The sequence below is a fragment of the Cricetulus griseus genome, chromosome 3 (assembly GCF_003668045.3).
Source record: "Cricetulus griseus strain 17A/GY chromosome 3, alternate assembly CriGri-PICRH-1.0, whole genome shotgun sequence".
Taxonomy (NCBI): Eukaryota; Metazoa; Chordata; class Mammalia; order Rodentia; family Cricetidae; genus Cricetulus; species Cricetulus griseus.
The window spans coordinates 14912773-14938525 of NC_048596.1; the positions used below are offsets into that span (position 1 = coordinate 14912773).

Genomic DNA, 25753 nt, shown 5'->3' on the forward strand with positions numbered 1-25753 from the left:
TAATGGTCCACTTTTGCTTAAATCTATATGGACATATATAGGAGAAAGACTGAAAGGAAAACCACTGAAAGGAATAACGACTTCTAAAAAATGAACATGTATGAGTGTTTGCTTGCATGTATGTTTGCCCTTGGCTGTCAGAGGAGGGTGAGAATCCACACAGGTGCTGGGAACTGAATCCAGGTGTTCCACAAGAGCAACAAGTCTTTTAACCACTCAGCTAGCTCTCCAGCCCCAAATAATAAGATAATATTATGAGAAATTTAAGGCTTTTTCTTTTTGTTTTGATTGGTTGGCTTTTTTTTTTTTTTTCTTTTTTTGGTTTTTTGAGACAGGGTTTCTCTGTGTAGTATTGGAGGTTGTCCTGGAACTCTGCCTGATTCTGCCTCCCCAGTGCTGGGATTAAAGGCGTGCGCCACCAACGCCCTGCTTTTTTTGTTGTTTTTTGTAGCCCTGGCTGTCCTAGAACTCACCCTGTATGTAGACCAGGTTGACTTTGAACTCAGAGATCTGCCTGAGGTCTGCACTACCACTGCCTGAAGCTTTTTATTTTTACTGTCTCTCCTGGGTCTTTTTTTTTGGGGGGGGTTGGTTTTTCAAGACAAAGTTTTTCTGTATAGCCCTGGCTGTCCTGGAACTCACTCTGTACATCAGGCTGGCCTCGATTCTCCTGCCCCTTGAGTGCTGGGACTAAAGGCATGCGCCACTACCTCCCAGCTGGCTTTATTTTTTTCAAATGATAAATATATTACTAAAAATTATTGTGTGATTGATTTGATTAAAATACATCATATGCAGGCATGAAATTGTCAAACAATTTTTTAAAATTACCCTATGTATATATGTATAATGCGTCAGTGCAGAAGTGTGAATGCCGCGGACGACCGCACGTGCAGAGGTCAAGGGTAACTTCAGCGAATGCCGCGCGCGTGTGTGCATGCGTGTGCAGAGGGCAGCGGATAACCTCTGTGAGAGGCAGGTATCTGCTTCCGCCCTGTGGGTTCCAGGCTTGTGAGTTTCAGGTCCTCAAGCTTGCATAGCCGACTGTGCCATCTCGCCAGCCTTGATAAATTCAGAGGCAGGTAGATCTGTGAGGTCTACGTGGCGAGTTCCAATCCAGGTAGGGTTACATGATGAGACCCTGTCTCCAAAAAACAGGGATTCCTGTAGCCCAGATTATACAGCAGAGGGTGACCCTGAACTTGTGACTCTTCTGCCTTCACCTTCCAGGAGCTAAGGTTACAGGCGTATGTGCCACATGCATGGAGCAGGCCCCAGAACAAGAGGCAACACTGCCCCAGCCCCTCTACAGAGGTTTTTAGTTCCTCTGGAAATATAGTCACGCACGTGACTTGTTTTTAAAATGACTTCTAAGGGTCATTTTCATACAATATTACTTTTGAATAAATCCCTGATAGTAATTAAAAAGTGGCAGATTGGCTGGAAAGATGACTCAGAGGTTGGGAGCGCCGACTGTTCTTCCAGAGGTCCTGAGTTCAATTCCCAGCAACCACATGGTGGCTCACAACCATCTGTGATGAGATCTGGTGCCCTCTTCTGGTGTGCAGATATACATGGAATCAGAATGCTGTATACATAATAAATAAATAAAATCTTAAAAAAAAAAAAAGTGGCGGATTATAAATACCATAAAGCAGCCCCCCCCCCTTGAGACAGGGTGTCACACAGTATAGGCTGGCCTCAAACCTATCATGTAGCTGAGGCTGGCCTTGAAGTCCTGGTCCTCCCTTCCCGCCCCCCAAGGGCTAGAACACAGGTTTGTACAGGCATACCTGGCTGCTCCCAATTTTTTCTGTATGACTTTTTTGTTCTCAATTAGTTTAATTTGAGTAAGATCACAGAATGATAATAAATTTAAATTAAAATATGAAGTATGCTATTAGCCTTATATGCCAAATTGCCATTATCTTTTTAAGTTACAACTGCCTGTAATTCTAGCTCCAGGGGATCCAATACCTCTGGCCTACAAGGGCACCCACACTCATATACATAATTAGAAATAAGAAAAACAAATCTTTTCTAAAACCTGCCGTGTAGGGACTAGAAGTATAGTTTAGGAGTAGAGCACATGCCTGCTTAGCATGGGCAAGGTGGCTTCTGAATTCCTAACACCACAGAGCTAGAAAACAAACAAACAAAACAATAAAATATAGGTTATACAGACAAAAAAAAAAAGTGTGGTCATGAGAGCGGGCATCTGGAAGCCACTCTAGGAGAAAACAGCCTAGTAGGTTTTCCGGGCCTGGTTTGGTTTTGTTTTTCCCTAATTTTCCCAGGATTCCCTAAGGTGAGCTATTATTGAATGAGAAGAACTATTCTTGTTCTCTGTCTAGTTTATTGTCATTGTTTTTGTTTTGAGACAGGCTCTCATGTAGCCCAAGTGGGCCAAACTCCTGATCCTCTTGTCTCCACATCCAAAATGCTGGGATTCCATTTGTACTTTAAAATCACACACACACACACACACACACACACACACACACACACACACACACACACACAGACACAGAGAGAGAGAGAGAGAGAGAGAGAGAGAGAGAGAGAGAGAGAGAGGGGGAGCTGTTTGCCTTTACCCATTGAGTCATCTCACTGGCCCAGAAGAGGGCGCTGGACCCCCTGGAGATGGAGTCACAGCTGTGAACTCAACTCAACTCCAGTCACCCGGAGAGCAGCGAGTGCTCTTAACAGCTGATCTCTCTAAGCCAATGGTTCTCACCCTCCCTGATGTGCACCCTTCAATTCAGTCCCTCATGCTGTGGTGCCACCAACCACACAAGTCCTTTTGTTGCTACTTAATAACTTTAATTTTGCTACTGAGCAGTGCCCTTGGTTCCTGAGACCATAGTCAAGGCGCTTTCTGAGGGTCCCGACCCTCACGTTGAGAACCACTGCTCTGGGCGATCATTTTTTCTTCCCTGGGGATTGAACCTGACACCTCATCAATGCTAAGTGAGCACGCTACCACTGAGCCCTCTGCTCCCCTGTTCCTACCCCCACCCCACAGCTCAACTTTAAAATCAGTACCTAATGTTATTTTTTACTTGGATCATTTTCCCAGTATTTCCTCATCTTCTCTGTGTTCTAAGCTTTTAATATGTGTGATCCAAGGTATTACTCTCAGCTTTCACAACTTTTGCTTTAAACTCCACAATTAGTAAAGAAAATCTCAGCCGGGTGTAGTGACACATGCCAGTAACCTGGCCCTCCAGCATGGAGGCAAGATCTCCAGTGCGGAGCCAACCTGGCTGTCTCAACAAACAAGAGAAATCCCCCACACCCCTTTTCATGTCCACCAGAGATGCCTGGTTCTCTGCCTCTGGGTGCATAGATAGGCAGGGCTGAACTTCCTGGTCTCTGTGTGCATGTGTGTGTGTGTGGGGGGGGGGGATTATGGGACTAATTCTGCCTACTGACAATAATTATAAGTGGAATGTCATTTAGAGACTAGAATGTCTCTTGTGGGAAGCCTTCCATTGGCTTTCCATCAGCATTCCACTCAGTCATCAGTCATTTCTGGCACTGGGCTATGAAGACATGCTCAAGCGGGAACAAACCCTCATTCCACCTTCAACAGACAACAGTAAGAGTGAGAAAGAGCTGGACGTTGGTGGCGCACGCCTTTAATCCCAGCACTCGGGAGGCAGAGGCAGGCGGATCTCTGTGAGTTTGAGACCAGCCTGGTCTACAAGAGCTAGTTCCAGGACAGACTCCAAAGCCACAGAGAAACCCTGTCTCAAAAAACCCAGAGGAAAAAAGAAGTGAGAAAGAAACCTGTTGGTTTTGGTCACTAGGATTTTGGACATTTGTGTGTTCCTGCAGCAAAACCTAGCCTGTTGACTGCCAGTGTGCTTACAGGGTTTTCTATTCGAGATTTCAGTGGTTACCAGGAGCCATTTAAAAGATTGTATTACATTTTTTTTTTTTTTTTGGGTTTTTCAAGACAGGGTTTCTCTGTGTGGCTTTAGAGCCTATCCTGGCACTCGCTCTAGAGACCAGGCTGGCCTTGAACTCACAGAGATCTACCTGCCTCTGCCTCCTGAGTGCTGGGATTAAAGGCGTGCGCCACCAATGCCCGGCGATTGTATTACATTTTTTGTATTCTGTGCACACTCTCACAGCACACACAGATGTGAATTACACTTTTGTGTATTCTGTGCACACACTCACACAGCACACATATAGATGAGGGGGACAACCTGGTAGAGTTGGTTCTCTCCTTCCACCACGACAGTCTGGAATCAGCAGTTACCAGCTGAGCCATCTTATCATGAGGAGGAGTCATATATATATATATATATATATATATTATATATATATATATATTATTTTTTTTTTTTTAAAGATTTTATTTATTTATTATGTATACAGTCTTCTGCCTGCAGGCCAGTAGAGGGCACCAGATCTCATTCAAGGTGGTTGTGAGCCACCAAGTGGTTGCTGAGAATTGAACTCAGGACCTCTGGAAGAGCAGTCAGTGCTCTTAACCTCTGAGCCATCTCTCCAGCCCCGAGGAGGAGTCTTAAAGGGATTCTTGATATAAAACAAGGCAGAGGCCCCCTTAACTAAAGTAGCATAGGAAAAACTTTTTTTTCAAAAAAGACAAAAGGAAAAATTAGGAAAACCAGAAGGTAGGTAGGGGAAGAAGCAAATGAAACAGTGACTGTCAGTGAAACTCCATCTGCCTACTTTCTCTCCTCTTTCCCTTTTCCCTTGTCATGGTCCTGGGAACAGAAGAATCCAGGCCCTCCTGCATGCTGGGAACACATGCCCTACCAGTAAGTCACACCCACAGCCTTAGCCCACGTTTCCCACTTAATGAGACGGAAAACTCTGCCATACACCAGCTGTGTGACGTCACATTTGTATCAAACTGAGTAAACCATTGATTGTCTCTTAGACCACAGGGGAATTATCTTTGTGACTCAAAACAAGGGTAAACACAACAAGTTGAAGAGGTCCTGCAGCACACTGGGTATCAATCTAGGGACAGAGAAATAGACATCGAGCTGGTGCCATCTGCCAGGAAGGCAAACAGAGACATTCTGATACGGCCACACACACTGGACTGTCCTGGAAGCATGCTATTAAAGGCTGTAAAGTTACTTTAGGCAGTGGTGGGCTATCAGATTAGTCCCAATGGGGCTGAACTAAATTTTAAATTTTAGCTAGATTTCAGAAGAAGGTAGGTTTTATTGCTTTTGTTGTTAAGACACGATGTTGTTATATTTAACTGCAGCTGGCTTCAAACTTGGGGCCTCAGCTTCCCAAGTGCTGTATTACAAGTGTGCGCTAGCATGCCTAGCAGGAGAAATTTTTGAGAAGCTGAGTCTAATCAAAGGCATATAAGAGCACAAAACAAAACGACACTCTACCCTCTGCTCCCCAAACACACACCAAGCCAGAGGACTCCTCCCTGTCTCCCCAAGTTATGAGCTTGCTGCGTGGAGCATTTGTCATGCTAAGCTAAATGGAAAACATGTTTTTAAAAACAATCATAGTCCCATGTAGGAATTGAGTCATGTGCCCCAGAGTTCAGGACAGACTTGGGAAAACACCACTTCTCGACTGACAGGAAATTCCCCACCGGGGAGCCAGAGCACAGTTAGCCCCCCTCCCTCTCACAAGACAGGGGAGCCTCCGTTGGCCCAGACAGTTCTCATCAGGAACCCTGTCCTACTCAAAATTCCTGAATTTGGGAGATGAAGATTCCAGGGGCTTGCAATGTTATCTGAACTATAAGTCATCTGTCCTGTAAGGGTGACCACAGCTATGTAGGTTGGGATCCCAGTTCTCAACAACCTGGGACCCTGGGGATTTTGTTTCTATTCCCCTTGGCTGTAAAGTGGGGAGAACAATGGTCTCTGGTCTCTACCAAATCTGATTGTTTTAAGACCTGAGATAAAATATGTGGAATACTCCAAGCTGTGCCTGTGTCCTGGGCAATCCCCAGCTTATTATTATAGCTGTTGTTGTTACAGGCATAACCACAGATGGCAAGGATTTCCTTGAAACCCTCTTTGACCCCTCCCTGAAAACTATTCCATAAAAAACATGGGTTAGGATCAAGTCCAAAGTCTGCTTCGAGGTTCTGTTCTTGGCAGAATTCTGTGGAAAAATCAGGCCACTCCTATTTATTGAGCCCCTGCTGTGAACAAGGTGTTGTGTCCGCTGATATGAGCTGTCTTGCTCTGACCATCCTGCCCATGTCCAGGGGCCTGGACCACTAAGGGAGCTGTGCTTCAACAAGGGCTTGGAAGGATGCTCTCTGGTAGCCAGTGTGCTCAAGAGCTAAATGCCTTAAGTTGGCCTTAATATGAGCTCAATTATATTTCTAAAATAAGCTAAAAAGAGAAATAAGTATGCGTGTGTTGAAATATCAATCGCATAGTGCTCCACAAATATGGGCAGTTTCCCATACACTAATTATAATAACGCAGGGAGGGAGTATTGGCTGTTAGCATTAAGTGGACTGCTAACAGTCTCTTTCCTGTCATCTCAGGAAACCAGGGAAACCTGATGCTTGAGTAAAATTTCTCCAAACCATCTCAGGGACAGAAAGTGTGGCTTTGACTTCTCCCTGGGAAACGTGCTCTGGAGAGTAGAAAGGAACCACAGACAAGAGCCCAGAACCCTTGCTTCAGGCTTTTTTTTTTTTTTTTTTTTTTTTTTTTTGCTTTGAGGGTACTCCTGGATTTCCTTGGTCTCCTTGCTCCATTTCAGGGGCATCAAGCATGCAGAGAAGCCCTTTGACTCTATGGCCTGTGCCCCTCCTCCTTCCAGCTTGGCTCTTAGAGAACCTGTGATGGAGAGTGGCACCCACTTCTCAGCTACAAACAACAGAGTGATTTCTGAACGCCTCCAGCCCCAAGACGTGGGGACAACGTGAGTGCCACACAGATGCAGACCCTGCTTAGCTATCCACAAAAGTTTCCTATATTCCACGTCTTCTAGATGAGCCCCACGGGCTCGGGACAGTGGCTCTCTCTTACAGAGCCTTGGCTAAGAGCTGTCTCTGGAATGTGTAGCAGTCCTCTCGACCACCTTTTCACACACACCACCCAGATTTCAGCTGGCCAAAGCAAATTCCTTCTGGAGGTGAACTGGCAGACTCGGCCCCTTCACGACACCCTCTGTGCTGCCTCCCAGGACAACAACTACACCCTCACCCATCTCTGAACCAGGAGAGGCCAAGGCTTGGATTAAGAGCTTGCTAGAATTGCAAACTCTCAGACCTGAAGTGGGTAGGGCCTGGAAATCTGTGTTTAAATATGCCTCTGCTACGAACCAGGGTCTAAGACCCTGGAATACAGGTTGACTTGCAGCATAGTGAATGCAAGCACAAATGCAGGTTTCTGTGGTCTCAAGACACCGGGCTGCAGGAGCATCTATTTCCACCTCACACGGGCCCAGGGACTGGTTCAGATTACAGCAACCTGAAAGTGTGCTGGACAAAACTCAAGGTCAGCATGTGCCTGTGGGCCTGTGCATTGCTCGGCAGTCTTTAGAACACAGGCAAGTTTAGTTTAGTGGAGGCAAATGGGCTGCTGGGAAAGGCATCTCCCCCAGGGCCTTTCTTGTGAGATGAAGAGGTGCCTCATCTGACCTTGCCAGTGATTACTGGCTCATTTTTCTCTCGCACAGAAAGGGGGACAAGAGGTGGGAAGCCGGTCACTTTTGCATTTCTGGCAAAATTGAAAGGCAATGACAGGGAATACGGGTTAAAACCACAAGAAGTGTATTTTTTTTAGCACTTGGGAGGCAGAGGTAACAGAATTTAGAACTCAAGAGCAGCTAGGGCTACATCACAATTTCCAGACCAAATAAATATATATATATGAACAAAAACAACAACAAAAAGAACAAAAAACAAACATATCTTAAAAGAGCAAACAAAACCCAAAAGAAACAACAAAACAGCAAGTGTAGTTTTGCTGAGAACCTCATAGCTCGTTTCAACCCTCAGGCCCTTCCCTATACACGTCTTTAAAGGGCCCCAAACAAGGAGGAAAACCTAAGCATTTCCTGAGAGGGACAGAAAAATATGCACTGGGCATCTCCTGCCCGAGGTCACCTCTGGGCACAGACTTCGAATTGTCTCAGTCTGTTGTCTCCACCTTCCCCAGAAGTCAGGAAGCCTTGAGACCTGTGCAAGGGCCTTCCCTGCCCCGGCCCCGCCCCGAGCCATCCTGCCCCCAAGGTAACTGGAAGGTAATGACACGGAAGCCCCTCTTCCCACCAAATCTTCCTGCCATTTGCTTCTCCCAGTTCTTGCCACTGGCCCACCACTTGACCCTGGCTTTGGTGACCCAATTTCGGTGGCTACTGAGTCTGCTCTCCCCTGCAGCCCAGGAGGCTCTGTCAATCTGAGATGGGGCCATCAGCAACGCCACTTTTTTCCGTAAAGTGGTGCTGACTGGGCCTGGGCCCCAGTAAAACAAACTGGAGCTCTGTGCTTTTTGGCAGCCCAACTTCGCCTTTTGTTTTGACAAGGGGTGGGAGGGAGAATTTGAACCCTGTGGTTATCTGCATTTTAAAATATTTAAACACAGCGAGTCCACCTGCTTGGCACTTGGTGTTCTTCAGTCAGTTTCTCAGCCCCACCCCATCTAAAATAGCAATTCTGTGCCTTCCTTTTGCTTATATACATGGAGGCTTGGTGGGGATCTCAAAGCCCTGTCCTTCCCTACACTGAACTCCTGGAGATCAGGTGGCCTCAGTCCTGGAAAGGGAAGGGTGAGGAAGAGGTTCTATTTGAAGGACTCACCCATGCTGGCTTGCAAAGACCACTGCATTTCACAGGGAGTGAGACTTCTCAGCCAGGCGTCTAATTTCCTTGCCAGATCAAATACTAGTCCTAGCTGTTTTTCTACCATATCACTGACTGGGAGTGGGTGAGGGGAGAAAAAGGGGAAAGGCCCCTAGGTAACAGTGACAGTAAGGAAATGGCTTGACAAGCCAGCCCAACGTCTGATTTTATTGGAACAGGGAAGAGGGATCAGAATCATCTGTGCAAACAGTCCACAGTTGCTTCTTTTGAGAAACAGCTGTGGGAGCCACTGCAATGTCTGTCACCTGAGACCACTCAGCCCTAAGGACTCCCATCCTCCCACTCTGTCTGGCAGTCAACACTGTCTCATCTGAGCTCTAAAAAGATCAGGGTACAAAGTGTGTTCGGCAGAAGCGCTGTCTAACAACCTTGACCTCCAAAGAGGCAGACTGTATGCCCGTCTTCAGCCCACGGTGCCCAGAGGGTGCCCAAGCCCTCCTCCTCTAGAAAGGAATCACTTCCGCAACCCAGAACCAGATTCTACTCACCAACACTGTCCCCAAGAGAATCAGAAAAGGCTGGCCAGCCCGCGGTTTCCCAAGGAGCAGAGGCAGTAACCGGGACCCTGGGATGCCAAGAACCCCCTGGACATGGACTTACACCAGAGTTCATAGTAGTAGTTGCAGCACTGAGACTGTCCACAGCAGTGTCCTGTGTCACAGATGTAGCTTTCATTGTTGGCACCCACACAGGTTTCCTTACCCTGCAAAAGCAAGAAGCAAAGGAGCACATTACAGCACAGCACAGACCCACTGCCCGCCTTCTCACCCATCTCCTCCAGCTGGTCAGTCTGTCTGTCCCCCAGATGGCACTGGTGATTACCCCATTAAGGAAACAAGATAAAAAGAACCACCAGACTATAGCAGAGTTTAGAAAAACAAAGGTTTATTGATTGGGGAAGGGTCATAACCACAAAGCCATATGGTTAAAAAGTGAGGATCCCCTAAGATAGGGTCGGAGAGGGGGTGCCCTGTCTATGTCTAAGGAGAAACAGTTCATGTTTGGTATCAGTTGCTAGGAAGGCGACGATCCTTCTGTGATCAACAGTTAAATGAAATCACTTTCTGCAAAACTTTCCAGAATACTGAATGCAAACAGGACTCTAGAATTACCATCCAGTCAGTCATTCCAATCTGCCTTCCAAACTCCCTCCCAGACTGTTAACAGTAAGATCAGAAAGATGGTTTGAAATTAAAACACAGTTGGGAATGTAGCTCAGCTGGCAGAACACTTGCCTAGAACACATGAAACTATGTGTTTAACCCCTCAGTGCGTAAACCAGAATGATAGTGTTGGGGCATACAAGACCACACTGTGAACCCTGAGTTTGTATTTGCATTAATTAAGTAAAATTAATCTTGGGTCGGGAGGCTAAATTAGCTACTAGTTGACAGGAAGTAATCACAGAGCAGCAGAGGGCATCTGGAAGTAGTAGGGAGGGGTTTGGAGTGGCGCTACTTTTTTTGTTTGTTTGTTTAGCAGAGTGGAAGGATGCTGTCTTGGGGAGAGAGACATCAGCAAGGAGAGAAGGTCAGCTAGTTGCTATTCAACCTGTCTGAGCTAGCAGGTTGTCACCCCAGCCTTTGAATCTTGAGTCTTTTTTTTTTTTTTTTTTTTTTTTTGGTTTTTTTGAGACAGGGTTTCTCTGTATTATTTTGGAGCCTGTCCTGGAACTCACTCTGGCCTTGAACTCACATAGATACCCCTGCCTCTGCCTCCCGAGTGCTGGGATTAAAGGCGTACACCAATCTTGAATCTTGAGTCTTATTTATAAATGGAACAATAGAGATTTAGTTAAAGCCACCAAGTGGCAACAGATAGGCCACTTTCAGAGAAGCAGGCTGGTAACTGCTGAGTCACAATTACTGGCTGAGAAATAGCAGTATATTAAGGCAAAGCCACTGTGCCGAAGTTAAAACAACATGATGGTATACACCTGTCATCCCAGAACTTAGGGGCTGCGGGTAGGACGATCAGAAGTTAAGATCACTCTGGGCTACACATGACCCTGCTACAAACACACACAAAAACAAAACCCCGAATAAATAGATAAACAAAACCAAACCACAAAAACTTCTCCTCTGAGTCTTTACTCTTGAGAAAAGGTGGCAAGAGGCCTACTCGGGAGACCTAGTCCAATTCCAATTTACTAGAACACTTCTACTTATTGAGTAATTTCTTCAAAGTCTTGACTTGATCCAGGATACATACTGTCCCTCATCAGGGCAGCTACATAAAGGGCACTGCTGAGGAACTACATAGCACTTTGCCAAATCCTATTCGTACCACTGGTGGATGAGGATAGGGTGAAGATAAAGATAAAAAATACCAACCTGGCATGGTGGCTACATATGTAAGCCTAAAATTCTGGAGGCTGAGGCAGGAGGACTGCTGTGAGCTCAACACCAGCCTGAGCTTCACAGTGAGTGAAATTCAAGCCATCCCAAGATACAGGGTGAGAATCTGTTCAAAGAGGAGGCAGAGGCTGGAGAAAGCTCATCTGCTAGTGTGCTCGCTGTGTAAGCATTAGAAACTAAGTTTGGGTCCCTAGACTCACATAAAAATCTGGGCATGGTGGTGCACATCTGTAACTCCAGCAACATGGTAGCGGGTAGGAGGTACAAGAGGGAGGAGAGCATTACAACTCAAGGACCTGATGGAGACAGGAAGATCCCTGGGGCTTCCTGGCTAGCCAGACTAGCTGATTTGGTGAACTCCAGGTTCAGCAAGAGGCCATCTCAAAAAATGAAGAGGAGGGGCTGGAGAGATGGCTCAGAGGTTAAGAGCACTGGCTGCTCTTCCAGAGGACCTGAGTTCAATTCCCAGCATCCACATGGAAGCTCACACCTGTCTTTAACTCCAGTTCCAGGGCTTCTGACACCTTCACACAGACATACAAGGAGGCAAAACACCAGTGAACATAAAATAAATTACACATCAAAAACATGAAGTGGAATGCAACTGAGAAAGATACTTAATGTCAGCCTCTGGCCTTCACATGCACACATGTGCACAGCTACACTAACTGGTGTACACACACACACACACACACACACACAGACACACACACACAGACACACACACACACACACACACACACACACACACACACACACACACACACACACACACACACACACACACACACACACACAGACACACACACACACACAGACACACACACACACACACACACACACACAGACACACACAGACACACAGACACACACACACACACACACACAGACACAGACACACACAGACACACAGACACACACACACAGACACACACACACACAGACACACACAGACACAGACACACACACACACACACACACACACACACACACACACACACACACCAAATAATGCACTAACCAACCTTAACCTCAACTAGTAAACACATGCATGATGAAACTTACACACAAGCCATCTACCATATCTGGCTTTCAATGTTTCATTTACTATAATCAGTCTGTGCCAAGCACCATCTTGGGTAAATGGGACACAGAGATAAAGAAAACATTGTTCCTATCTTTAACAAGCTCAAAGTTATGAGGAAAACGCTGCTCAAGCAAAGAAACTCAACACGAAGGATTGCATTTGCATCTACTGCCCTTGCCCACTGGCGTACATTCCAGCAGATGGCTGCCAGGGGAAACTCAAGTCACATGGTCGGCTCTAGCCTTACTACACTGGCTTCAAGCATAAACGAAGCACTCTGGTGAGCATCTGACACCAGGCTGCTCCAGGACGTTATCTGAAGCTACAGAGAGAAGACAGCGGAACTGTACACCAGACCCTTCCTCAGCACACGTTCCTAACACACACCCTCAGGGCTTCCACGGCCTTAAAGACTCCTGTCTAAGCCAGAAGGTGACTCAATGGGTAAACTGAGTCAATGGGTAAATATCACACAAACCTGACAACCGATTTTGATTCCCCAAACCCACAATGAAAGGAGAGCACCCAACTCCCAAAAGTTGTCCTCTGACTTCTGCACGTGTGCTGTGACTTCTCGAGTGCGCGTGCACACACACACACACACACACACACACACACACACACGAAGATAAAATGAACTTTAAAAAAGAACTCCTTTGCCTCAGGATAAACAAGCTCAGAAGGAAATGCACAAAAGGGCAGTAAATGCTGACAGTGAGTCTCACAGTATTATCAGAGTTCTTTATTCTTGTGTTCCCGAGCCCGGCAAAAACAGAGCCCTGTCTAGCAGGTGGCTGTCCAATTGGAGGCCCCATCAGAGGCACCGTGCAGGTGGAGACAGCAGAGCCAGCCACTCTGGCTTGAGCAAACCACTCTTTTCACAAGGATAGCAAGTCTCTCCAAGCTCAGCAAGCCCTCCCTGCCAGCACCATTCTTTCGGCACTAGTTTGCAAAAGCAAGTTCAAAGTATTCATGCAGTTTTAAAACAGGCCGTTCTTCCTCTACCCCCGAAAATGAATCCAAATCCAGTGCCCCTTCTGCAGTGGGGGAACCACCAGATGAGGCACGGGCAGCCAACGGGTCCTATGTGACGTGTGCCACAAACACACTTGAAACCTAAACAAGTAACTTCCTTATGGCCAGTTGATGCCAGCTCTGCTCTCGGCTCTTCCACGCTCCTGTTATAAACAGGACCCCACTCTGCTTTGCTGCTTGGCTCCAGTACAGAGCTAGCTGTCCTGATACCCTTAACCCAGTTCCCCAAACCCGCTTAAACCAGACTGCCTGCCCCACCTCCTTCATCCCCAAAGGCAGGACCCTACAGTCTGCTTAGTCTTGCTCTTGGGAACTGCCCCTCTGCACCATAGGAAAGGAAAGGAGGAAGGATCAATGGAGACAGGGCATGGGCTTGGGGGCTGTTAGCAGGGAAGATGCGAAGGAGGGTTACTGGGATGAGCAATGGGCTCCTGCAGCCAGACCTGTGGTGGGAGAGAAACCCGGCAGGCTCAGATCTCACCTCGGTCCTGCCCCTTCAGAGGAGCAAGACTTTGGGCAAGGGACATGACTGCCCTAGGGCCAGTCAACACGGCCTGTAACATCTTCAATCTCAAGGCTTTTTTTGTTGGTTGATTGGCTGGTCGGTTGGTTGGTCTGGGTGCTGGGGATGGCACTCAGAAGCCTTGTATATGCTAAGTGTAGGCTCTGTCTGGTTTTCCTCAAACCTACTGACTCATCCCACCTCCAACACAGCGTCCACGGGCCAAAGAGTTCATAAAATCTATGGCTCCTCTCACTCAAGCCAACAGCCAAGGTGGTGTGGAATGCTGCTCTCCAGAAGCAGCAGCCCAGCCATAGACTACCACTGAGAGGGTGTTCAGCACCCATAGAGCTCAAGTAGTTAAGAGTGAGTTGAGTCTGGGTCCAAAGTCGCACTCCCTCACGAGCTTTATTTCATACTCAGCCCTGGAAAGTTGCTTTCCCCGTGCTGTGAATATCAGCATGATGCTGTGAGCCGTGATTACTGCTAAGCAGGAGGACCATTCACACAGCACTGTCCTCGCCTGGCACTAACAAAACCAGGGCAACCTTCTGTGGCCTGTCGGGCACGTCACATACAAGAGAAACTAGAGAGCACACAATGGGAAGGTGTACTATGAAAAATTCCCAGCACTCCCCATGACTCCCCACGCTTTTCTTCCAGGCCTCTTCAAGCACAGTGCACACATGCTGCATGGGCCCGGGCTTGAATGGTAAGTCTCTCATTCCCTTTTCCAGAGGGTAAACTGGAGAATGGACTGTGATTTTCTTGAGGGCTGGAACCTTGTCTCCTCATTGCCTCTCCCATCCCAGGACACCATATGCTGCTATGAGCTGATGGCCACGTATCTCTCTCCACAAAGGCAAGGCAAGCTGGGGGGACCGTAACTGCCGTGGCAAACACTATTAGGTGCCAACGCAGTTCCGAATGCTTTCCACGCGGTCCTTTTTTGAGACTTCAAAGGAACCATGAAGTAAGCCGAGGCAGGGAACTGAGGCCCCAAAGCCCCAAAGTCAAGAAGTGAACCCACCACGCTTGTGAGCCTCCAGACCCTGCGCATTTCACCATTCAGCCTCCCTGGGCAAGTGAGGCCTCTGCTGCTACCTTTCCATTCTTAGCGGCTTCAGTGAAAATCTCAAGCCAAACCAGTATCAAGGGTTCCCCTTTGGACAATGGCCCAGCTCTTGCAGAGCTGTGTGAGGGGAGACATGCTTGGGGTCCTCCCTTCTGAGATCAAGATGCCACAGTTTGACACATTAGAGGGCAGAACAGTAGTAGTTCACCCTCGTGAGGGATGGAATGTGTGCAGGCCGTTCCCTCCTGCAGTGTGTGCAGCCCCCGTTCCCTCCTGTGTGTGCAGCGCCCGTTCCCTCCTGCAGCCTGTGCAGTCCCCGTTCCCTCCTGCAGCGTGTGCAGCCCCCGTTCCCTCCTGCAGTGTGTGCAGCCCCCGTTCCCTCCTGTGTGTGCAGCGCCCGTTCCCTCCTGCAGCCTGTGCAGTCCCCGTTCCCTCCTGCAGCGTGTGCAGCCCCCGTTCCCTCCTGCAGTGTGTGCAGCCCCCGTTCCCTCCTGTGTGTGCAGCGCCCGTTCCCTCCTGCAGCCTGTGCAGCCCCCGTTCCCTCCTGCAGTGTGTGCAGCGCCCGTTCCCTCCTGTGTGTGCAGCGCCCGTTCCCTCCTGTGTGTGCAGCGCCCATTCGCTCCTGCAGAGTGTGCAGCCCCCGTTCCCTCCTGCAGCGTGTGCAGTCCTGTTCCCTCCTGCACCCTGTGCAGTCCTGTTCCCTCCTGCAGCGTGTGCAGTCCTGTTCCCTCCTGCACCCTGTGCAGTCCTGTTCCCTCCTGCACCCTGTGCAGTCCTGTTCCCTCCTGCAGTGTGTGCAGCCCCTGTTCCCTCCTGCAGCGTGTGCAGCCCCCGTTCCCTCCTGTGTGTGCAGTCCCCGTTCCCTCCTGCAGCGTGTGCAGTCCCCGTTCCCTCCTGCAGCGTGTGCAGCCCCCGTTCCCTCCTGCAGCGTGTGCAGCCCCCGTTCCCTCCTGCAGCGTGTGCAGTCCTGTTCCCTCCTGCACCCTGTGCAGTCCTGTTCCCTCCTGCACCCTGTGCAGTCCTGTTCCCTCCTGCAGTGTGTGCAGCCCCTGTTCCCTCCTGCAGTGTGTGCAGCCCCCGTTCCCTCCTGTGTGTGCAGCGCCCGTTCCCTCCTGCAGCGTGTGCAGTCCCCGTTCCCTCCTGCAGCGTGTGCAGCCCCCATTCCCTCCTGCAGCGTGTGCAGGCCGTTCCCTCCTGCAGCATGTGCAGTCCTGTTCCCTCCTGCACCCTGTGCAGTCCTGTTCCCTCCTGCACCCTGTGCAGTCCTGTTCCCTCCTGCAGTGTGTGCAGTCCCCGTTCCCTCCTGCAGCGTGTGCAGTCCTGTTCCCTCCTGCACCCTGTGCAGTCCTGTTCCCTCCTGCACCCTGTGCAGTCCTGTTCCCTCCTGCACCCTGTGCAGTCCTGTTCCCTCCTGCAGTGTGTGCAGCCCCTGTTCCCTCCTGCAGCGTGTGCAGCCCCCGTTCCCTCCTGTGTGTGCAGCCCCCGTTCCCTCCTGCAGCGTGTGCAGTCCCCGTTCCCTCCTGCAGCGTGTGCAGCCCCCGTTCCCTCCTGCAGCGTGTGCAGCCCCCGTTCCCTCCTGCAGCTGTGCAGCCCCCGTTCCCTCCTGCAGCGTGTGCAGCCCCCGTCCCTCCTGCAGCGTGTGCAGTCCTGTTCCCTCCTGCACCCTGTGCAGTCCTGTTCCCTCCTGCAGTGTGTGCAGCCCCTGTTCCCTCCTGCAGCGTGTGCAGCCCCCGTTCCCTCCTGTGTGTGCAGTCCCCGTTCCCTCCTGCAGCGTGTGCAGTCCCCGTTCCCTCCTGCAGCGTGTGCAGCCCCCGTTCCCTCCTGCAGCGTGTGCAGCCTGTTCCCTCCTGCAGCGTGTGCAGCCCCCGTTCCCTCCTGCAGCGTGTGCAGCCCTGTTCCCTCCTGCACCCTGTGCAGCCCCCGTTCCCTCCTGCAGCGTGTGCAGCCCCCGTCCCTCCTGCAGCGTGTGCAGTCCTGTTCCCTCCTGCACCCTGTGCAGTCCTGTTCCCTCCTGCAGTGTGTGCAGCCCCTGTTCCCTCCTGCAGCGTGTGCAGCCCCCGTTCCCTCCTGTGTGTGCAGTCCCCGTTCCCTCCTGCAGCATGTGCAGTCCCCGTTCCCTCCTGCAGCGTGTGCAGCCCCCGTTCCCTCCTGCAGCGTGTGCAGCCCCCGTTCCCTCCTGCAGCGTGTGCAGTCCTGTTCCCTCCTGCAGCGTGTGCAGCCCCCGTCCCTCCTGCAGCGTGTGCAGTCCTGTTCCCTCCTGCAGCGTGTGCAGCCCCCGTCCCTCCTGCAGCGTGTGCAGTCCTGTTCCCTCCTGCAGCGTGTGCAGCCCCCGTCCCTCCTGCAGCGTGTGCAGTCCTGTTCCCTCCTGCAGCGTGTGCAGCCCCCGTCCCTCCTGCAGCGTGTGCAGTCCTGTTCCCTCCTGCAGCGTGTGCAGCCCCCGTTCCCTCCTGCAGCGTGTGCAGTCCTGTTCCCTCCTGCACCCTGTGCAGTCCTGTTCCCTCCTGCAGCGTGTGCAGTTCCCTCCTGTGTGCAGTTCCCTCCTGCAGCTGCAGCCCCCGTTCCCTCCTGCAGCGTGTGCAGTTCCCTCCTGCAGCGTTCCCTCCTGCAGCCCTGTGCAGTGCAGCCCCGTTCCCTCCTGTGCAGTGCAGCGTGCAGTCCTGTTCCCTCCTGCACCCTGTGCCCTGTGCAGCCCCCGTTCCCTCCTGCAGCGTGTGTGCAGTGCCCCGTTCCCTCCTGCAGTGCAGCAGTGTGCAGTCCTGTTCCCTCCTGCACCCTGTGCAGCTGCAGTGTGCAGTTCCCTCCTGTGTGTGCAGTCCCCGTTCCCTCCTGCAGCATGTGCAGTCCCCGTTCCCTCCTGCAGCGTGTGCAGCCCCCGTTCCCTCCTGCAGCGTGTGCAGCCCTGTTCCCTCCTGCAGCGTGTGCAGTCCGTTCCCTCCTGCAGCGTGTGCAGCCCCCGTCCCTCCTGCAGCGTGTGCAGTCCTGTTCCCTCCTGCAGCGTGTGCAGCCCCCTGTCCCTCCTGCAGCGTGTGCAGTCCTGTTCCCTCCTGCAGCGTGTGCAGCCCCCGTCCCTCCTGCAGCGTGTGCAGTCCTGTTCCCTCCTGCAGCGTGTGCAGCCCCCGTTCCCTCCTGCAGCGTGTGCAGTCCTGTTCCCTCCTGCACCCTGTGCAGTCCTGTTCCCTCCTGCACCCTGTGCAGTCCCGTTCCCTCCTGCAGCGTGTGCAGCCCCCGTCCCTCCTGCAGCGTGTGCAGTCCTGTTCCCTCCTGCAGCGTTGCAGCCCCCGGTCCCTCCTGCAGCGTTGCAGCCCCCGTTCCCTCCTGCAGCGTGTGCAGCCCCTGTTCCCTCCTGCAGCGTGTACAGTCCTGTTCCCTCCTGCACCCTGTGCAGTCCTGTTCCCTCCTGCAGCGTGTGCAGTCCCCGTTCCCTCCTGCAGCGTGTGCAGCCCCCAGTCCCTCCTGCAGCGTTTACTCAGTCTTGAGCTGCAGCGGGGAACACAATGGGCAACTGAACAAAGACCTCCCCCAGCGTACAGTCTAATGAAAGGCAATGAGATAACCACACGGGTTTAACAGCAGTGAGCGGCAGATGGGAAGGCCAAACCCAGACAGTCCAGATGCTTCTGGGAGGAAGGGAAGCTGCACTTGGGACGAAGAGGATGATTTGAAAGCATGCAACTACAGGAAAGGCACGAGAAGAATGTTCCAGGATAAAATGCTATGAGCAAGCTTCTTTGGCTTGGGGATAGCTGGAAACGTAGGGAGGTTGGTTGAGCCAGGGCCTAACAATACAGGGAGAAGCCAGACAGTCAGATTGACATTTTTAAAGTACCTTCAACCTGCTCAGGTACTGAGGCACACGGTGCATAGACATAGTCAACCCATATACATAAAATAAAAATAAAATATCAAAAGAAAGAATCTACAGACATCCTCTCCTGGAAAGATGTCTGAAAGTCCATATGGGAAAGAAAATTAAAAAAAAAAAAAAAAAAAAAAGGTAAGAGACATGAAGCATACCAAAAAGGAACTGTAAAACCTAAGTGCTCTTGGGGCTGCGGAGATGGCCCTGTGGTTAAAAGCACTGGCTGCTCTTCCAGAGGACAGGGGTTCAATTCTAAGCATCTACAAGGTGTCTCAACCATTTGTAACTCTGGTGCTAGGAGCTCCAATGCCCCCTCCTGGCCTCCAAGGGCACTGCACACACGGTGCACAGACATGCATGCAGACATAACACCCATACACATTTTTAGAAACTGCTGTTACAACAAGGCCTTCGCCTTCAGAACAGCAGGAGTGAATTAGCGATCTCTGTCCCATGGCCATGTGTACAGCCCTGGCACCACACACTCTGATCAGCTCCAGGAGACAGCAAACAAAACAGAGTGGCACAAAAGAAGAAACAATCAAGGCCAGCTCAGGACTGGCGAGATCACTCTCACAACGAGAAAAGGCTGAACTAGTTCATCTTCTGCACATAAGCAAAAAATTATCTCATTTCTTTAGTGGCAGCAAACGGTGTGGGGCTAACAATGCCCTTAACAGTTTCCACATCTTGTAGTTGCTATTCTTAGCTGAGCCTCTGTAAAGGTCAATTTAATCAACATGAGAACTCTCTCAGTGACAGCACAGGAAGAGACACGGGACAGTGATGGTTCTTCAGGCATGGTTTTAATTTGCCAATTTATGGGGCTGGAAAACCCTGGGAGCAACTGGCCGATGCCAACATCATCATCACATCCTTAGGAAAATACTGAAGTTTTAAAGGTTAAGAGTGAAAAATAGGAAAATTGAAGGCCTTTACTGGATGTTAAAGTATACAGAATGCCAGCTCTCTTGGCTGTCTGATGGGAGTGACACGGGAGTGCCCACTTTTGGTTCTCCCTACACAGAGAACAAACTTCTAGTGGAAAATTTCGGCCCCCTGCCCACCCCCGATCACTTAGCTATGGACCAAATGCCCTTCACGTTAATCGTGTACCAGGCAGTCTGTAGAATGACACACAAGGAGGGCAATAAGGACAGCCAGGCAAAAGTTCTATTATGAAATGCTGGCTACATAACAATAGTGTTCCAGGAACCAAAAATTATAGAGGGAAACTAGAAAGCACACCAGAAATGAGGACAGACTTTTCTGGTTGCCCTGCAGAGTGGGTTAGTTTGATGATTTGGGGTCAATTTGAAACAGGGAGGTAAAACTGAGACCCAACATACAAAGATGGGCCCACTGAGCATGGTGCTACATGCCTTTAATCCCAGCACTCAGGAGGCACAAGCAGGTGGATCTCTGTGTATTCAAGGCCAGTATGGTCTACATAGCAAGTTCCAGGACAGGCAAGGCTACATACACAGTTCTGCCTAAAAACAGAACAAATCACAAATCATAAAAAGATGGGCCCCTCAAAGGGAAGATACAGATCAGAAAAGACGAAAGAGCCATTAGTACAGAGTGGTAATGAAAAAGATCTGAATGGAGACAGGGAAAATTTCCTCTTAAAAAAACCCATAATCACGGGGCCTTCACTCAAACTAATAAGAGACCTGCCCGTAATATCTACATGACCTGAAAATCTTCAAACTAAAAATGTAATAAAAATGGTTTCAGAGTCCAGCATGGTGATGTTTGCCTAATCCCAGCAGCCAGGAACATGAGGAAGGAGAGGCGTGAGTTTGGCTACATAGTGAGACTGCATCTCTGAAAAAAAAAGTGCCCTTGGGCTGGCAAGATGTTTTGGTGGGTAAAGGTGCTTGCTGCCAAGCCTGACAACCTGAGCTAATCCCCAGGACCTACATGGTGGAAGGAGGTAAGTGACTTCTGATGGTTGCAAGGGAGAGTTCCCAGGCTAGCACCAGCCCTGTGACGGCTTGCAAAAGAAATATAAAACCCCAAAGAAGTCTTGTTTAGAAGCACAGTGTTTTACATTGTGATGCTAACATGTCATCTTGGGGACAAATGAGAAATAAAGGTTCTAGTTGAACAGTGATGTGTTTGTGTGTCAAGGTGACAAGGGGTCAATTGTGCTGGCTAGTTTTATGTCAGTTTAACATAAGCTAGAGTCATTTTGGAAGCCAAGTCAGAAAATGTTGCCACCAGATTGGTCTGTGGGCAAGACTGTAGTACTTTTTCTTAACTGATGACTAACGTGTCCAACTCACTGTGAGCATTGCCACCCCTAGACTGGGGTGTCCTGGATGCTATAAGAAAGCAGGTTGAGCAAGCCATGGGAGCAAACCAGTAAGCAGCACCCCTCCATGCTGTGGAACAATCCTTTTCTACACAATGACTATGTATTACTCTCATTTGCTAATAAAAAGCTGATTAGCCAATAGCTGGGCAGGAAGAGAGTGACTGTGAGAAGAGGAAGGGTGGAGTCATAGAATCACCAAAAACACAGAAACACAGAGAAGCAAGACGAAAATGCCTTTTGAGAAAAGTTACCAAGCCACATGGCGAATCATAGGGAAGAATTATGGGTTAATTTAACTGTAAGAGTTAACTAGTAACAAGCATAAGCTATCAGCTGAACATTTATAAATAATATTAAGTGGTTATTTGGAACAGGGCAGTCGGGGCAGGAAATGTCCGTTTACATATGACACCCCATATGGGGTGCCAGATGAAGCATAAATCTTAATCCTCTTATCAATAAGAAACAGGGTATCAAATACTGGGGTAGGAACCTGAAACATCAGAGAACAAGGAGCAGCCGCCAGCTGCTTCCCACCTCTTGGGTTTCTTCATCCAAAAGGGGCTGACTCCTCTCTCTGCCCTGCCTTATCACTTCCTGTCTAGTCTCTGTACACTAAAGACCTCTATAGTTAACACTCACTAGTTCCACACTCTGAAACCAACAAAATATTGCACAACACCTGCACAGCTTCTGTGTTAATTCCTGCCCTAACTTCCCTCCATGATGGGCTGCCGTGTGGAGCTGTGAGCTGAAATAAACCTTCTCCTCCCCAAACTGCTTTTAGGGAGCAGAAACCCTGACTAAGACACAGTAAGGAATCCCACAAATAAGGCTCTACTGAAGATGGTTTACAACTAAAACACAAAATATGTAAAAACATGATCCATCATAAACAAGACATGGATATTCAACAAAGGATAGGATGATGCCAGCTGGAGGAAAAAGAACTTAGGATAATGGAGTGCTCAGATAAGACTTAAGAGGTTTTAGCCAGGTTTGTCACTTACACCTCTAATTCCAGAACTCAGGAAGCTGAGGCAGGAGGATCACCATGAGTTCAAAACTAGCCTGAGGTACAGTGTAAGCCCCTATCTAGGAAAAGGCAGAAGGAAAAAATGAAAGGGAGGAAGGGAGGGAGGGAAGGAAAGAAGAAAGAAAGGAGGGAAGAAGAAGTAGGGGAGGAAGGGTTGTAAGGAGATGGCTCAGCAGGCAAGGTGCCTTGCAGGAACTAAGACCTGAGTGTAACCCCGAAGATCCACAGGTCTGAGAAGAAGGGGCTTATAATCCCAGTGCTGGGGAACAGAGACAAGCAGATTCCAGGTTCAGCAGCTCTGCAGCCTAGCCTACTGGGGAGTTCTAGGCCAGAGATCTATCTCAAAAAGGGAGGGAGGGGGAAAGACTGCCCAAGGTTGTCCTCTAGCTCCAAGTGAACACACACACACACACACACACACACACACACACCCTTGTAGATTTGTGCACCTGCACACACATGAACACACAAACACACCCCTTTGTAGATTTGTACACCTGCACATGAACACACACAAATCAAATCTGAGGTTTCAAATAATTAAAGCCCAAAAGAACGAATATACCATGACAAAAGATATAGAGATCAGAATGGCCCCAGCAAGTATAACGTACAAAGGGTTTCTTTTGTTTTTTTGTTTGTTTGTTTGTTTTTAGAGACAGGGTTTCTCTGTGTAGCTTTGGAACCTATCCTGGCACTGCTCTGGAGAGACCAGGCTGGCCTCAAACTCACAGAGATCCACCTGCCTCTGCCTACTGAGTGCTGGGATTAAAGGTGTGCGCCACCAACGCCCAGCTCATTTTTCCTCCATTCTTGAACCTAGGAATGGTCCTCTAGAAAACAGACCAACTCTAGCACTGCTTACCTACTGGTGCAGAGGTCTTTTGATTTAGGGACTGAAACCAAAGGAGAACAAAATTTCCACAAGACAGATGTGGAACAAGAAGGTGCCAAATCCTGAAAATGCAGGACCTTCAGGGCCAGCTCTTCAGGTCCTCAGAAAAACATCCATAAGTGTTTAAGAAAATTATTCTCTAAAGCCATTCCAGTTTACCTGGTGGAGTTTTTTGGGGGGTGGATTCCTACCATCTCTCTCTCTCTAGTCCTAGAACTCATTATGTAGTAGACCAGCCTGGCCTTGAACTCACTGAGATCCACTTGCCCCTACCTCTCAATTGCATGGATTACAGATGTGTGCCACCATACCCTGCTACCTGCATTTTTAACAACCAGGAAAGTTAAGATCATATCATCCATCCCTAATATAAAGGGATACAAATTTAAGGCAGAGAGCTAAGGGACAGGGCGGGGGGGGGGCACTTTGAACAGGGCAGAAGGAATAAGTAAGCAGGGTTCCTGGCCCGTTGATTCTCACATAATAGCCTAATCTTCCTTTCTTCCATAGTGAGACTGTCATATACTAATTTTGAATCCAACACCATATGTACCAGGCCTGGAAATTACTTTTAAGCTTTGCTAGCCTTCCTGATAGAGCGCATCACTGCTAGATGTTACCCAAGACTCAGCCTTGTACATGTACTGCACCAGAGAGAATGGATTTTTAAGCTGTTTGGTGGAACTCGGCATTTTCCCAAAAGAACAAACAGCCTGAGCTAAATGGGCAAGTTCCCTAACAGAGGGAGCAAACCCATCTGATAAGACTCCATCTCAAAGCTCGTCTGACCTGTGTACCACCCCTCAAGGGCTCTGGCTCAGACCCACTCTCTAGATACAAAGTCCTCTAATGAGGAAAGCCAAAGCCTGGAGCCAGTGACGCACACGCTCTCGGGAGAGTGCTGAGATAACAGATGCACGCTAGCTTTTATGTGGGTGATGGGGAACTCCCTAACTCCCCCTCAGGTATTTATTGATGTAGAGTGAGAACCTCTGGGATCAGGAGCTAAAAATCGTCCTCTCTCTCTTTTTTTTTATTCCCTTTATTCTTTTTTTAAGACAGGGTTTCTGTGTGTGACAGCCCCAGCTGTCCTGGAACTCGCTACGTAGACCAGACTGACCTCAAACTCACAGAGATCTGCCTGCCTCTGCCTCCTGAGAGCTGGCCTGTGCCATCACCGTTTGGCCGAAAATTCTTTCCAAAACATCCCCTGAAACAGGCAGGTGGCACAGGCATAGCGCCTGGGAGGCAAAAGCGTGAGGAGTTCCAGGCCATCCTTAGCTACATAGCGAGTTTGAGGCCAGCCTGGTCTACAAGAGCTAGTTCCAGGACAGCCTCCAAAGCCACAGAGACATCCTGTCTCGAAAAAAACAAAAACAAAAACAAAAAACAAACAAAAAAAAACACCTTACATTCAAATATTTAAAAATGAAAAATCAGTGCCAGAGCGGGGTTCATATCCCAAAGAGGAGGTGTGATCCTTTGAGAACAATAGGCATTGAGACACTTGCCAAACTTCACACTTTTGTCCCAAGAAAAATGCTGTAATGAAGTTAATGGCTGCTTTCCTATCTGAATCATTGAGTCAGCCTGCTTTCAACCTTGCCTGTAGCTAAACTATTGTACAATTATAGAGTATAAAAGTTGTAGCCCTTTTTCCGTAAGAGCAGCCATCTTGAGTCACCCTCCTCATCACCCCCCCCCCCCGCCGACTTTGGGACCTGAACCCCACTGAAGCCAGTCTCTGGCAATAAGGGGCTGGAGAGATGGCTCGACTGTTAAGAGAACTTGTTGCTCTTGAAGAAGTCCAAGGTTTGATTCCCAGCACCCACATGGCAGCTCAGAACTGCCTGGCCTCAGTGGGTACCAGGCACATATGTGATGCTCAAACATACATGCAGGCAGAACACTTATACTCACAAAATTAAAAAAGTAAAAACCTCAAACACTCCCTGAGTTATGCATGTCACATGCATTCGAGTTTGAGACCCGCTATCTTGGGTGTACAATGACATACAATAAACAGCCCATGCTTTCCATAACAGATGAGGACTAAGGTTCTTTCTAGAATCCCAAACATTCCCAACGATTACCCACAAGAGTACCGACTTGGTATATTACCCTCTGTCCCATTCCACAGAAAGCACAATAAATCCTACACTTTCAGTCAGTGGCACACTCATTAGGCACACTCCCACCCGGGGCCTCATTAAACAGCCTCCACACAGAGCGGCACAAAGAGAGATTAAAATCCATTTCCTGGACAACAACCTCACAAAGTCACCTGACCCTAGAGGAAAATCCCAGAGAGAAAACCCGAAGCTGCAACACACCCCAAGGTTTTCTTAAAGTCCACTCGTAAGGCCCCCCTTGTCACCCCCCAGGGGGTTCGGCCCTGAGGGCTCTAGCTGGCTGCAGGATAATCATTGGATCACTATTCCATTCCTGGGGACCCCCAGGAGGAAAGGCAGCCCAACTCAAGGTCTCCCGGAAATCCCACCTCACCAGCCTCTTCTGCCACAGGCCACTAAGAAGCATGGTTCCTTCAATAGGGTTCACACAGTACAGAGGGTTGAAATAAGCAGGGGTGCAGGCAGGGCAGCTGCTCATTGTCTACTTTTGACCTCTCTGGGTAACTATCTTTTTCTTTTTAAATTGTTTATATTCATCTTATGTATATGATTGTTTTGCCTGAATGTATGTATGTATGTTTGTTTGTGAACCATGTGAGTGCCT

The 25753-nt window shown here is 49.2% G+C and overlaps 1 protein-coding gene across 5 annotated transcripts in view; it reads right to left on the reverse strand.

Annotated features, from left to right (window-relative positions):
- The window catches only part of Wbp1l (WW domain binding protein 1 like), a 112082-nt gene that overhangs the window by 50527 nt on the left and 35802 nt on the right, over positions 1–25753 (reverse strand). For 3 of the 5 annotated variants that reach the window (XM_035441787.1, XM_035441786.1, XM_027407112.2), the window contains exon 2: positions 9449–9551. In XM_035441787.1, coding sequence (XP_035297678.1) covers positions 9449–9551 — 103 coding nt within the window. Of the gene's footprint in view, positions 1–9336; positions 9552–25753 lie in introns of all 5 variants that reach the window. The other 2 variants (XM_027407113.2, XM_027407110.2) reach the window with 1 other exon arrangement.